The sequence below is a fragment of the Notolabrus celidotus genome, chromosome 14 (genome assembly GCF_009762535.1).
Source record: "Notolabrus celidotus isolate fNotCel1 chromosome 14, fNotCel1.pri, whole genome shotgun sequence".
NCBI lineage: Eukaryota > Metazoa > Chordata > Actinopteri > Labriformes > Labridae > Notolabrus > Notolabrus celidotus.
Window position 1 is genome coordinate 5,609,070 of NC_048285.1, and position 15,520 is coordinate 5,624,589.

Sequence of the window (15,520 nt, forward strand, 5' to 3'; positions counted from 1 at the left end):
GATCAGAACCAACTTAAAAAGGTGCCTGCCGCCACCCACTGCACAGGGGGTGTAACTTCATGTAACATTCTACAATGTACATCATGCAAACATGAAAACAAATAACCAAACATAAACAAAATTAAGCTACTAAGTAATAAAACAATAAAAAATAATAACAATAACAATAATAATAATAATAAAATAATAATAATAATAATAATAATAATAATAATAATAATAATAATAATAAAATTAGATACATTGAATAGATTTATTAAATAAATAACTACATAAATGATATCACACAATGCAAACCTGTTTCTTTCAGATAAACTATAACAGCCTTATTGGTGGATATCTTGTGTGGAGGTTTGAGTGTAGTTCATGTCCCACAAAACACAGAAAAAACTTTTATAGACTTTAAACCCCAAATTATACAATTTTGCATCATAAGAATTATCTTTATTTCAAGAATCTTCTAAATTAACTGCTTGTTATAAGACCCATTTGCTCTACGAATACTTATCAGGATGTTTGTTTGGTTTTTTTTACCCTAAATAGACTTTGAAAATAGAACATTCAATTTTTCAATCTTATTTTTGTATAATTTAATTTTTATTACATATCTTTCATTTATTATGTATTTTTTAAAACCTTTAATGTGTGTATCATGCTTCCTCATCTACATTTGCTATTTTTCAATTTATATTTCTATCAATGTGTCTTAATTTAAATGAGTTTTTTGTTCAAAACAGCATCCAAACAGGCATATCTATGGCTATTTGCCGTTTTTTCTGAGAAATGTAGTGTTTGTGAGACCATCATGTTATTTGCGGATATATATATTCACTTAATGAGGGTCAATCGATTAAAGTCTAAATTATTTAAATGCGTATTTATAACAGGAATAACTGAGCACTTAAAAATATAATTATACTCTCCGCAAATATCAAAGTAATCCGTGGAAACTCAAATCTCCCATGTTTTTACTGTCCCTGAACGCCTCAGACGGACTTGTCATATGACTGCAGGAAACTTAATCACATGCTCCTGTCTGTTTCCCTTTTTACATCAGCATGGCTCTCCAGACGTGCAGGTTGCCCCTGTGCACATTCAGCATAGTTTTCCTGTTTTCTGTTTTTGCTGTTGGAGAGGCAAAGTATGGTGGCTTCAGGAGGTTCAATCAGGAGCCGGACACCAGACTGGGAGATGTGTCAGAGGAGCAGTGGTTCATTCAGAAACTGGATCACTACAATGGTGCTGACAGCAGAGAGTGGAAGCAAGTAAGTCTGTTTTGATCTAATCAGAGTTAAAATATGAAACAATAAAAACAGCTTAGTTAGTCTTTGTTTTGGAGTTTTAGTGTCAAGTGAAAACCTTTAAACAATAGTTATATCATTTAAACCAGTGCAGCGAGACTAAGATAGAAAAGTGCATCAGTCCAGGTGTTAGAAAATCTCAACCAGAAGTTTGGTGAGTGAGTTAAGTTGCATGCCTTTTAACTTGAGGTGTATTGCACATTTTACACACAGTATGACTTGAGTGAATAGTTATTATAGAGTTATTGTCCATGTCGATTTTGCCCAACATCAAATTGCTTAAGAATTAAAATTTATCCTCTGAAATCCTCCTTTCATGTAGGATTTTAAACTCTCTCCCCTCCTCTGTCTCGCCCCCCTGTTCTGCAGAGGTTCTTTGTAAATGACTCTTTCTACATGCCGGGTGGTCCAGTGTTTTTGATGATTGGAGGAGAAGGCCCGGCCAACCCAGCCTGGATGCAGACTGGTTCCTGGCTGACCTATGCCAAGAAACTTGGAGCCCTGTGCCTGATGCTGGAGCATCGCTTCTACGGGAAGAGCCACCCGACAGAGTATGTCTGATTTTGAAGCCTCTCTGAATCTGTTTACTCAGATTCAGATTCAATTGGACAGACAATATGACATAAGGCTGAAGAGAGCTATCATACAATTCTTGCACTGTACTCCAAACCTACACCAGGAAATAAGTCCAAATGCAAAGGTGTATGTTTAGAAGGAGACATATGACATCTGGGAGTAAGTCTTTTATGTTTGGACCTCAGAAAGGGTCAGTTGTGGTAAAACATATACATTAGTGAGTCATGGCTTTAGACAGAATCAAGCTGAGAAACACAGCAGCTTTTCAGATCAGTAGTTTGTCCATACAATGAAAACAAAGGCTTTGATGCCTCGGGACACTTGTTCAGCATATGCAAAGGCATCAAACTGGAACTTTGTTTGTCGTAGGGTAGAAATAACAACTCAATTTTCATTGAATTGGATATTATTGAAGGACTTATTTAGTTTGTTAACTGACAAACATGGTGGAAAAAGCACATCACAGTTTCCCAGAGGCCAAAATGATGTCCTCAAATTACTTCCTCCTTCAGAACAACAGTCCAAAACCCAAATTCTGCTCACTTTACTGTGTTTGTTATGAGGAAAAAAGAAACCCTCACATTTAAGAGAGTAGACTCGCACATTTTTGACATATCTGATTGAAAACTGTCCGAAAATATCAATAAATCAAGGAAATACTTAGCAACTATATTATCCTGCAATCTATGTGTTGATTATCTGGCTTTTGTTGCAGCTATAGTTTGTACCAAAACAAGCTGCAAGTGCAAACTTCCTGTGAGAGGAAATCCCTTTGAGCATGACATTTTTAGTTGTTTTATTTTTGTGGGTTGGAAATGCTGCATAAAGTGAAGTGAAAATATCACATTTGGAGGAATCTTGGAGTCATTGCAACATCAAGAAAGTAAGTAGAGGTAGACCAGATATTCCAGAATAAATAGTAGATTAATCTTTATTATGCAAGAAGTTTAAAAAAGGTTGCCTCTGAAAAACACACCGGTTCAGTTGTTGGATTTGACACTCTTGACTTTTTACACCAACTGTAAAAATAGAGATTGAGGAAGTATCACTTTTACTCTGTGACCGGCTCCGAAGGTCAGCCATAACCATTACACTTAAAAATGTGACACAGCGGTTTGAGAGATGTCAGCTGCTCATATTGCACAATATAGTGGGATCAATGAAGGGACACAGGCAACTGTAGTTTGGTGTGTAAAGCAGATGATTCACCTCTAGATGGCAGCGCTGCTCACAGCTCTTCTGCGGTCTCAGAGAGGAAACTTAAAATGCTCACTCTTTAAATTCTTCCTCTTTCTTAGTGACCTCAGCACGGACAACCTGCGTTATCTCAGCAGCCGCCAGGCGCTGGCTGACCTGGCACACTTCCGCACCGTGATGGCAGAGAACAGAGGGCTGGCAGACAGCAAGTGGGTGGCTTTTGGCGGGTCGTACCCAGGTTCTCTCGCTGCCTGGTTCAGGCTGAAGTTTCCTCACCTGGTGTATGCTTCTGTGGCCACGAGTGCACCTCTTCAGGCTACTGTCAACTTCCCAGGTATGAAGAGACACCTGCCCCTCTCTCCCAGCTACATCAATCAATCAATCAATCAATCTTTATTTATGTTGCACCAAATCACAACAAATGTTATCTCAAGACCCTTTCCAAACAGAGCAGGTCTAAACCGTCCTCTATGTTCTATTATTAACAAAGACCCAACATCAAGACTGGATAAGATCCAGTCTTACAGACAGGACTCAGTCTGATCTCATCTTAATCCACCATGAGCAGAGCACTTTGCAGCATTTAGCAAGTTACAGTGGCAAGGACAAACTTCCTTTAACAGGCAGAAACCTCCAGCAGGACCAGACTCATGTTAGACACACATCTGCTGAGACCGTGTTGGAGAGAGGGATAGAAGGATAGAGGAGATGAAGAGAGAGAGGTGACACAGATTTAAATTGGGGTATGCATTTTTGGAAAATCAAGGTTTCAAACCAAAAACTGAAGATTAAAGTTTAATTTGCAGATCAATCTTTCAAATTCACACATGATTGCACCAAATATCTCACATTTAGGGAGCACATCTTCCTAGAAATTGATTTTTGCATTCATTGACACCTTGTTTAAAATAAAAACAAAAGGATGAAATTGAATTTCCCCACACATTTCACACTTTGTTCAGTATCCTGGAAATAAGAAGCCCACACAGATGAGAGATTAGGATGGGTTCACTCTCTCTATCTGTGTTGTGTTTGGCTGAACCTACTGGAAAGCCCTATGATGAAACCAAAGGAGCTCTGAAAATGGACCTGCACTCTCTCACCCACATGCTCATGCTATCTTAAAGACACAATCACACACTCTCTCTTGTACTCAAGGAAAATATTCCAGACCAGATAGTGAGCCTAGGTCAGATATCTTTCGTGTCCAGCATGGCACAGCAGAGTTATTATTTCCCCAAACAACACAGCAGTAAGTCAGCAGTCAGAGGCTGGTTTTCCCCTCCAGGTGGAAATACTCCAAGCTGTCGTAATGTGGAGTTTCTGTTTTAGAGCTTCATAAACTGTGAAACACACTCTGGCCGTGATTCATCATTTCACTTTACCCCTCATGAAAACATTTCTAAACAAATACCTTCATGAGCACTTGATGAGAAGTGGGATCATCCGTTATTTTGAGGATGATTTGGTAGAAACAGTCCTGTATATTTAACCAGGGTTGTGTCTGTTATTGTGGTCCTTTTATGGCAGCCCAGGTTTAAGTGTCCTCCCCTCCCTCCCTCCCTCCCTCCCTCCCTCCCTCTTTCTTTCTGTCTTTGTGTTTTGTCAGAGTACTTGGAGGTTGTGTGGCGTTCGCTGGCCTCAGAGAACGCAGAATGCCCCCTACTGGTGAAGAAAGCCTCTGATACTCTAGTGGAGCTCCTGAAGGACCCGAAGACTTATGACAACATCACCAAGGACTTCAAGTACGGTGTTTCAAGTTTTTGTTGCCCTTACCGTCTCTGTGATGTAACTTACAGAAAGTTGAAATATTAGGCCTGGAACAAAGAACATCGTCCTATAAGATCAGGAAACTTCTCCAAATCAACAAAACAATAACTGTACTATTCTTATATCAGGGGGTTTGATATGAGACTAGAAACGGTTTGCATAGCTTAGCACGATCACATTGCACCACAAACTTAAAATAAATTCACCTACCAGTGTGCAACAAGTATTTATCCACACAGAAATGTTCTATAAAATAAGCCGAGCAAACTTTGATTTTGTACATCCCCAAGTTAGGCCAGCTGCCTCCTTTCTTCACATGAAGCTAAACAACCCAGATTTATACAGTCATTGTAGCAGAAGGAACTTAACATAAAAGCAAGAAAGAGACTTTCTTTATCTCCTTTTAATGTTGAATTCTTCTTTTAGATCGGCTCATTTTTACACAGGGAGCTGAGCTACTGTAACATAAAGTTCCATGCAGAACATATGAGGTTATATTTGATTCTTTAATCTGAAAAACACATAATTATTTGTATCTACATAATGTGAGGACTGGTTCTTTGGTTTTTGGTGGAAAGCTAGCAGTTTCTAAGATAATATTGGAGGGTTTGGTATCAGACCATGAACCAAACCCTCAGTCAAGCAAATTGGATTGGATTTGGCTTTTGGCTTTAGATCCAAAGAGCAGCAAAGGTTGTCTTGATTCCTGGTTCCAGAAAGATCCAGCTACAGTTGAATGAGTACCCCTCCATCTTTTATAAACTGAGCCTCAGTCTCTGAGCTGAGGGATCCAGCTCAATGTAATGTGCAGATATCAGAATTACTGTCACCTTATCGTCCTTCGATGGGTGTGACACATTTATTTATCACCAGCTTACTCTTGAATAATCATCGAATACAAGTTGAAGCATGAAACTCAAACTAATGCTTAAAATCATAATGAGATGTATCTTCACAGAGTCATTCATTATTCAGAAATCAGTAGCTGCTATCAGTAGCTGCTATTGCATTGCTTGACTATGACATGGTTTAAATGCAGTTTCTAAATGGCATTTAAACCTCTACTGCACTAGATATTTCTTATTTAGACCCTGACACAATTACTTAATTTAATTCTTCATATTTCAGCCTCAAACAAACATTTCTATTTCTGTGTTTTTTTCATTCATTCGGTTTAAAGCAGACATTACTCTCAGCATGCTTCTGCTCTGTCTGCAGTCATGTTGTCTGCCTCCACCGTCACTTTTATAAATGCCTATTTTCGGATGTTGTGGTGAATCTGAGGTCCGTCATCTCGATGAATAAACAGGCTAAAAGGTCATTTATAATCCTGTGGTCAGTCTCATTGAAGTAACACAGCCACAGAGACACACCTCATCCCTGACTGTGTGTCTCCACCATCCTGACCACACTGGACATCTTCTATTTTAGCTGCTTCAGATCATGCAGACCACAGGTGCAGACATGTCCTCATGCAGGAGCAAATACACAGAAGGTCACAAAGTAGGTGTGGTGGCTTACCCCACTTTCCCCACTTAGTGTTTCTGTAGTTTGTTGGAAATTACCTCATGTTGAAGAGAACAGTAAAAGAGATGATTCAACAAGATCCACTGTTTAATCACCAAAACACCATCTTTCCTTTACTCTCCCCATCTCTCCTCATTTCTCCATTTATTCTTCATCTCCTTCTCTGTTTCCTTAATTTCTCACTCCTCTCTTCATTTCTTCCTTCTCCCCCTCCAGCCTGTGCTCCAAACTGCAGATCCAGACACAGAGGGACTCGGCCTACTTCCTGGAAACGCTGGCGGGCAACTTCATGGATGTGGTCCAGTATAACGGAGACAACAGGGCGTTTGAGGTGAGAGCGAGTAGACGAGGTAGAGCTCATAAAACATCCAGTTTGTAAGCAGATACTGATCTTAAGTTTCCAATAGTCACCATCTTAAGTTTATAATAATAATGATGATACATTTTATTTATATAGCACCTTCAAAACACAGTTATAAGGTTCTTTACACCAAGGGTACATATGCACACAGGCAGATTGAAAGGATAGAAGAACATTAGGTGTATGACCCGAGCTGTTAGAAGTGTGAGATATAATGCAGTCATGTTGTGCTGCAAAGATAAGTGAAACAATAAAGACAACAAAACTGGATTCACAATAAAACTAATTAAATCTAAAATAACATGAAATAAAAGTTTCTATAAAATTAGGTTTTAATGAATGATTTAAAAGAAAGTACAGTATCTATTGATCTGACCTCACTTCCTCAGGTAGGGAGTTCCACAGCTGCGGGGCCCTAACAGGCTGAAAAAGAGAAAGATGTACAAATTTAAAACACTCTAATGCAAAAAAAGTAATCATGCCTCACAAACTTTGAGAAGGAAATCAAAAACGCTCTGTAAATAGTCAGTATGGGAGCAAAAACAGGCGGATCACAACCTGCTGTCGCAATCACATCCCGGTTTCCACTGACCATGAACAGACAAGAATTAAGCTAGATACCTGCAGCTAACAATCTCGTCTACATCAAACATTTCTGTGTGAAGCTTCTGTGTAAATTACTGTTTACAGTGAAACTGTTACTCAGCAGTGAGGGACAGAGAAACGGGTGCCACTCCCGACCTTGGATGTAATGAAGCAAGAAGTGACGCCGGTTATTTTCCATACTGTATCTATTGGATTGAATCGTGCCCTCTTGATCTGAAATCACAGTTGCTTCTCGGAAGTAGCGCACGGAAAACTCCATCTTTCATTTGCTAACCTCCAGCTACACCAAAACACACACAAAGTTTTCCATGATTTCCAGAGGCATATGATGTTGTCAGACAATAACCAACGAGTTCTGAGATTGGGTTAGCATCAAAACTGGAAGAGTGGAAATAAACTCACTTACTGAAACGATATCTGCTGAGCAACAGAGTCAAACACTCATAATAAAGAAAACAATACTTTTTATCATGCTGCTAAATTCTACAAAACACTGGTTGCATCACTGGGTGTGTATTCAGGATTTATACATGATACATGGGTAAGCTGACATGGGTCAATGGTCACTGAGAGACAATCCCTTCAATCTCCAAAGCACACATTTACAGTGTTATAATCCCTGACATGAGAAAAGGTGAACGATAGGGATAATTTCCAGTTGAAAATAGCTGAAGCTGACACTCCATTATGATTACACAGCATCCAAAAGTATCACATTACATTCTGTTATGAATATGAACACAGATAAAGTCATAACAAGTTTTTCCAGCAGTATATCAGATATGACCTGATTTATGTATGTTTAAGTGAGACAGCTGAAAGTGAGGGTCTGTGTAGGTCAGGGGTTGACTCAGTGTCCAGTCTTGGTTGAGTGAAATGCAGGTATGAGGTGTAGGAGGGTTACACACAACCCAAGCAGAACACTGAAACGTTATACACCCTGCGTTCTTTAAAGAAAGAGGCCCAGAGATACCGGCCTGTGAGGGCCTGCTCCTACTTTCTTAGTTTTTTAACCTCCACAGTGTCAGTGGGATCAGCTGAGTGAGATCACACTGAGAGATGGGAAGTTTGTGAGGAGTAGTTTGATAAAGCCGACCTTGTTTTATTCCCCTGATTCATTTGCATTGCATTGTGCTCTATATATTGATCTTGGTTGATTGGTTGACAGAATCATCGTCATGCTGAAGTGTTTAGTCACACAGACTGGTGTAAATCTGACTCATCACCTGCTCTGTGTTAACTCAGTTTACTCACCAGCAGCTCTGACATTAACAGCAGCAGATCTCAGGACGACAGGTTTGTGTCCTGCTGTATGAGCCATCATTCACGCGTCATGCTTTTGATGCTTAGATCTTCTATTCATGTCTTCAGTGATCGTCTCAGACGTCATTTCTTGAATCTAAGTTATTATTTTCTTCCATAAGACAATAAAAGCAGCTTTTTTTTATGAACTTTGTTTATTAGAACTTTTTTGACAGAATTTGACAAAAGTTGAACACTTGTAATTGACAATGTCTTATAACAATAGGAATAAGACAATATGATTCTTAAATAATAGCAAGAAAATAAAAATGAATTATTAGAAATATAAATAATAATAAATAATGAATACAAAAACAAACAAACAAAAAATGAATGATAATAACAGTAATTATCACCATTATTACAATTACAACAATAATTATACCTAAATTTGCCACAATAACAACTATACAAAAAAACAAACAAAGGAATTAATACACATATATACATGTATACACATATAAGTATCGATAAGGAAATGAAAACAATTGTGATAATTTGTATATTAAATGAGGAAATGGATTTCATCAAGGTAAGATAAAGTTAAAAGCAGCTTTTAATCTTGAAAGCAGCGGATCAAAATTCCCATTTTACGTAATTTCTGTCCTTAAAAAATAGGCAGACAATAAATGACACAGACACGCCTGAACTTGTGGACAAACTCACTGCTCTTGCACACAAGTTCCAGTTGTGGTGAGATGTAATCAGCTCAGTCTGTTTTTCCCTTTTCTTGTTATTTTGGGTAACTTTTTGAAACCCCAGTTTTCCCTTTTTCCCTCCCCTTGTTTCATCCCATCCCCTCTGTGTCCCTCTGGTGCCTCGAGGAGACGTGAGTCCGGTTACCAATAAGCTGATGTGAAAGAGTAACAAAAGACCCTGTGGTCTCTCTGGTTTCCTGTCGCCCCAAGCTAAAGAGACGCTTATAAAAGATCCGAGAGGAGCGGTGGGCAGCAGAGTCTGCAGCACCAGCAGACAAACGCAGCCAACAGCTGCCTCTGTGACACAAAAGGCCGCGTGGAGAGCAAACTACGAGGTTTTAGGTACCACTGAGGAATTTGGGCAAGATCTCGGGCGGAGGTGTAATTTAATCAGAAGAGTCAGAGCAGAGGCTTCACAGTCGAGGGGTTATCAATGGGTGCTTTATAGAATACGGAAGGACATTATGTAACACCACAGCTTGTGGATAAAGCACCAACAGTTCTGCTTTTTCCTCCGAAGATGCAGATGGGATGTGAGCGTAGTCATGGGTCATTTATAGTTAACAAGTCTTTCATTTTGCACCAAAGAACAACCTGTAACCACTCCTCCAGCCCTCATTCCACTGCTACAGTTTGTTGTCGGCAAGTTTGTACCTGAGAGGGCACAACAAGAGGGTCGGACTGACGCAGCTGAGCAGCAAAATCCACTTCTGGAGTATTGTTTAGTATGCAAACCTTCGTATTTGTTTGTACCATTGCTGTCTCTGCCTCCATCATCCCTGTTGCTCGCATGCATCTGACAAGCCTGGACCAAGCAGCAATGCCTGGTGTTGAACAGTGAAGCCAATGCTGAAGTGCCAAAAAAGTGCAGTTCCAGGAGCGTCCACTTGGTGCAGGCTGCAAAAGCCAAGAATCCCATTAACATCCATGTTAAAATGCCCATCATTACAGCAGAACAAAACATGTTTAAACCCCAATTTAAAAAAACAGCTCTTGTCTCTGTTCCCACACAATGTGCAGGAGGTGAAATCTGTCATGACTCATCTGTTCTGAAGATATTTAGACTAAGAGATACACGATTTGCATAATTAGAGGTGTAGCCGTGTTGACTTATGGGCGGGCGCCCTGCAAACGTTTACCAGGAAGCTTAAGGTCCAACTTAGTTCCACCACTTTGTCTGTTTCTAGCTTGACCTAAAGTTACATTGAGTCTGTATTCCCAATATGACAACTTCTATTGTGTGGCTTCAAAACCTCTCCTCTTCTTCAAGTTTCTTCTTCCAGTTGGCATCCACAATGCCGCTACAGTGCCACACTCAGATTTCAATCTCTGTTTCCCGTTATTAAAGCCATTTCTGCCTCAGTGGACCACAACACTTCTCCTGATTTAATTCTTAGTAAAGGGATACTTCAGGGGAAATGTATCAGAGTAGAAATACATGTCTTATTAAGGAAATGTAGTGCAGGAAAAGAGGAAGTTGATGAAAATATGAAAAAATGGAAGTAAAGTCTGATCTCTCCCAGGAAATACTCAAGAGCAGTAACAAAGTTCTCTCACTTTGTTGCATTATAACCATAGACTGTTTAAATAATAGACATAGTATCCGTGATGTCGCCCATCTGTTTCTGAAGTGCTGTTTTGAGGTCAATCGTCAGCGGCAGCCATATTGGAAATGCTGAACTCAACATTACTGCTGTCGAGCGAGTGTGATGTAAAGAGGCGGGCTTTGAGCCTCCTCGCCAACAGCTACAGTGTTCCTGCCTGTCAATCAAATCAGCTCGCCACTGATTGGAAGACATGAATTGTAATATCTTCGCAATTGCCACTATATGAAAATTTTCACCCCCACGTACAGTGTGTGCCGATCGAGAAATTAGCTATCCTGACTACACTTGTTTTTGAACCAGGCTGTAAACATGTTTATTTCTGCAGTAAAGATCGTCTTTTTTGAATTGGTGTGTATGTGGTTTCTAGTACTTCCGGAGCCGGCCTCAAGTGGATCCTCGATGAACTGCAGTTTTTAACACTTCCGCATTGGCTTCAATTCTCGCAGTTGGAGGTTGCCGCTTTGTTAAACCACCAATACTGACGTAGTAAAACAAGTGTGATGTAGGATCTTTTGCTGCAGACATTTAATACAGTCAGAGAATATTTTGAGACCAGTGGAGTCGCCCCCCTAGGGAAGAATACAAGTTAAAGTACTTTTTCATTAAGTGAACTTTCAGTCTCAGAGAAGGCTGACTGCTATTTATCATCTAATCTGTATAATATGGATCTGTTTAGTCCAAACTGATGTACTGAGTATGATAAGTAGATGAATTAATTTGTCTTCTTTACTTTTGTTGTTTCTGTTATTTCAGGGCGTGGTGGGTACCAACATCACCATCAAGGTGCTGTGCGGCATAATGACCGACTCCTCCCTTGGGGACCCTTACGCCCGCTACGCCGCCGTGGCTCGCCTCATGATGGACACCTTCTCTATGAAATGTCTGGATGCCAGCTTCAACAACTACCTCAGAGACATGACTAACACATCCTGGAATGGGACGGCTGCAGGGGGAGGTGGGTCTGGATGTTCTGGGACGTGGTATTTCATGAGTGTAAACAGAGTTTCTATTTTTAAGATGAGGCTTTTATAACATAATGAATGTTTAAGGGCTACTATTTTCGTGTTCCTCGCATCTTAAGGTCCATTTCGTTGGCAGTGTTCTGTTTTTGTTCTGCCGACAGACAATATGATGTCATATTAAATATTTCCACCGCCATCCAGCGATAATCCAGGAGCAATAAACTCCAGTAGACGCACAAACACAGCTCAACCTCAGGAGACAAGAATGTAACACAGCAACAAGAGAGGTTTTGTGATGATGGGATGTGGGGAGAGAGTTTGCAAACCCATCTTTGGGGTGTTTGCATCAAATTACATTCAATTAAAGTTTGCTCGGTTGGTCTTTGTTAAATTGATGCACCAAAAAAGATTTCATCACATCAGTTTCCTGCTGAAAAAAACCCCTCCAATTATACGAATATGACGAAATAGAATTTTCTTGTTGCTTGGGTTCGGTTAAATTAAGCATTATAAATGGATTTAAATAATCCAGGATATGTTTATTCTGACATTTCAACAAGTCCTGCAGACTATTTTAAGACTGCATGTGCTATTTCTCTTTGTTTGTTATGTTTCCTCCCATTGAGGCACTCAGGATTCAGGAACAACTTTCCATGTTGAACCCAAAATGTGCTCTCCATGCTCTGCGTTGTACCTTTGCCCTGTGGCTGTGGTTCCAGTTCCCAGCTTGGGTTTCATGAGTGGGAGGAAAAACTGGAACAGGAAGTGGTCTCTTAAAAAACCACTGGGATGTTTCTGTAGAAACTCCCCCAAACAGCCTCCTGTGTCATACCTCTGTTAATTACAGCTAACTGAGAGCGGATACTTTCTTCTGTTGCTATTCCTATCTGTTTGTTAGCGTTACCTGCCCTCTGTTGTGAATGCTTTGATTTGTATGAACCAGCTGAATGTTCAGGCCACTGGTAATTTGTGTGTTTGTGTTTGTGTGTTGTCAGGGAGACAGTGGGTCTACCAGACCTGCACTGAATTTGGATTTTATCAGAGCACAGATTCACCAAACCAGCCATTCACTGGCTTTCCGCTTGTGTGAGTCTCTGCCAAACACACTGTTACGTTTTCATCACGACATCTGCTCCAACTTCACTAAATACACCTTTTGTCCTTTTCTTCATGTTCATTAAACGCTGGATTTCATATCTGTGTTCTCTCCTACAGGTTCCACGTCAGACAGTGTGAAGATTTCTACAATGTCAGTGCTGAGCAAGTGGCCCAGGCGGTGGCTCAGACCAACGAGTATTACGGCGGCTACAACATCCGCTCCACTAGAATAGTCTTTCCTAACGGGTCCATTGACCCCTGGCACGCTTTAGGAATCACCCAGGACATCAGTCCTGACCTCCCTGCTGTCTTCATCAAAGGTGAGAATGTGTTGTTTGAAATTTTGCTGCAGAAGAAGAGCTGGGATTTTGTGTTGTAGTATCATGATGCCCTTTAGAATAAGAGGTTAGGATGCTTATAATAAGTCAGTCTGATGCAAAAAATCTGATCTAATCTAAACTGCACATGCCGTCAATTTCCTGCAAAGATCATTTCATCTGGATGGGTTTGGTTTTGCTGGACATAGAAAGGTACACTCCGTTGTTCTCACATGGCTCTTGCATATTGCCAGTCAAGGTCGAGTATTTCTGCCCTCCTCATCTGCAAAGTGTGACTCACAGGAGGAGTGTCAGGGCAATGTCACTCTGCTGTAAGAGGTAGTAACAGAGTCGTATTATGGCGATGTGTAGTGTTGGAGCCAGCGTGGGAAAGCAGCAGAACAGCACTATGCGTGTGTATATAAGCCGTGTCTCTCGTGCTTCTGCAACACTGTAACGCACCATGCATCACACACTGGGACTCCGGCTGTTGTGGAGCTCAGTGTGTGAGCACTCTGTTGTGGAATTGCAGTGTGTAAGGAGCTACAGCTAAATTGCTACCCCTTTGTCACTGTGTTTTTCTGGAGTTTTTCACACAAACAGAGCACAGAAACAGCAGGTATAACACAGACACAATGAATAGAGGTAACACTGTTTAAAGCTAAACAAAACAGGCAGCCAATTACATGACTATGCATATTCTTTTTGCCAAAAACTAGGATGTTTCCTTAACCTAAGCCTGTAGCACTAAACCTAACCATCTGTCACAGTTTTTCAAAATAAAACAAAAGCTTTTTAAGAGTTTTAATTTTAGGTTTAGACAGAAAAGAAAACACATTATTTAGGGCCATGATAACCATCCCTAGTTCCCAACACAGATATCACAGATCCTAGACCATCTGAGGGGATTTTTGAAGCCCTAAGTGAACAACTTCCTTGCTCATGTAGAATAGTAGTAAAAAGTAAAAGGTTAGAGGCTTCTGGGTTGGACAAAGCTATGAGCTGTTTTTATAAAGTCAGTTTAATGCAAGATATTCATGCTCCTGTCACATATCGCCTTCAATGCAATGCAAACAGAACAGCCCTATGTGTGTTTGTGTGTGCACATGCATGTTGTGCCACTCGTGCTTCAGTAATGTCACAATGCAGAGTAAGATTACTCACTGGGACGTCATTATGACGCTGTTGCGGCTTCAAAATAAAGTACAGGTGCGTTATGATGAGGGAGTTTCGTTAAAAGCTGAATATTTAGCTTTGTTTTACTTTTCTCTGTGTTGAAATCAGTCTTCTATATCCTCACAGGTCTACTTCCAGCATTTGATATTCTTTATGTTTCTGTTTATGTACCACAGTTCAAGCAGAAGCCTTTAGGTTTGCCTCTTCTCACCTACAGTTCATCATGAAACCTGTAATGTATTTTGAATCAGTGTAGGACTTAAACCTGTATCAAAAGTTAACGTCCCTTGAGTTTCTATGGTTGTTTTCCGTGCATTACTGAACCCAAACAGCCGTTTCAGAGCAGAACAATGGTGTACTTGTTCAGCTATGATTTTATTAGTTGGATAATTGTTCTTGTAACTCAGAGAATTTCAGTTTAAGTGTTTTTTTCCTAATATTATATTTTGTCTCTCATCCAGGAACAGCCCACTGTGCCAACATGTACCCTGCCCGGGACGATGATCTCCCCCAGCTAGCTCTGGCCCGTGAACACGTCTTCTACCTTCTCCAGCAGTGGGTGAAGGGATAACCGACAGCTGAATGGGCCAATCAGTGCATTTCAAAGCAAACTAATTTCTTTTGTCCTGACCGCTGACGCTGGAATGAGACTGCTTTTTTCCTGCCACATGTTTCAATTTCTCAAAAAGGCACTTTGCACAAGAATCAGTGGGTCTGAAGATCAGGTATCTTAAACAAGTGAGGCAATTTTAACTGACGAATAAAGTTGTTTTTTTTATGATTGTGGGTTCTTTGTGTGTTTTCAGTTTCATTCTGAGATCTTATTACAAACAGGAATGCATAATTACATCTTGTTGACTTTCTGGGAAGGGTTTGTGTGAAGGGAGGAGTAGTTGTTAAACTTTAAAAGAGGCAGGTTACGTTTTTTAAAATAGTCTGACAGAGTAGATTCATTACTGGAACTATTCAACTGAACGTAATATCATCCAAAAACACTTGTTGGCAACAATAGCATGCGGTAT

At 40.2% G+C, this 15,520-nt stretch overlaps 1 protein-coding gene across 1 annotated transcript; it reads left to right on the plus strand.

The window, feature by feature from the left end:
• The first annotated feature begins 1,013 nt into the window (after positions 1-1,013).
• Positions 1,014-15,279, plus strand: prss16 (serine protease 16). Its single transcript, XM_034701560.1, has 9 exons — positions 1,014-1,265; positions 1,671-1,852; positions 3,176-3,408; positions 4,684-4,819; positions 6,588-6,702; positions 11,699-11,900; positions 12,903-12,993; positions 13,123-13,325; positions 14,960-15,279. Exons 1-9 carry the CDS (start codon positions 1,059-1,061, stop codon positions 15,067-15,069), a joined length of 1,479 nt encoding a protein of 492 aa, XP_034557451.1. The 5' UTR covers positions 1,014-1,058; the 3' UTR covers positions 15,070-15,279.
• The last annotated feature ends 241 nt before the right edge of the window (positions 15,280-15,520 follow it).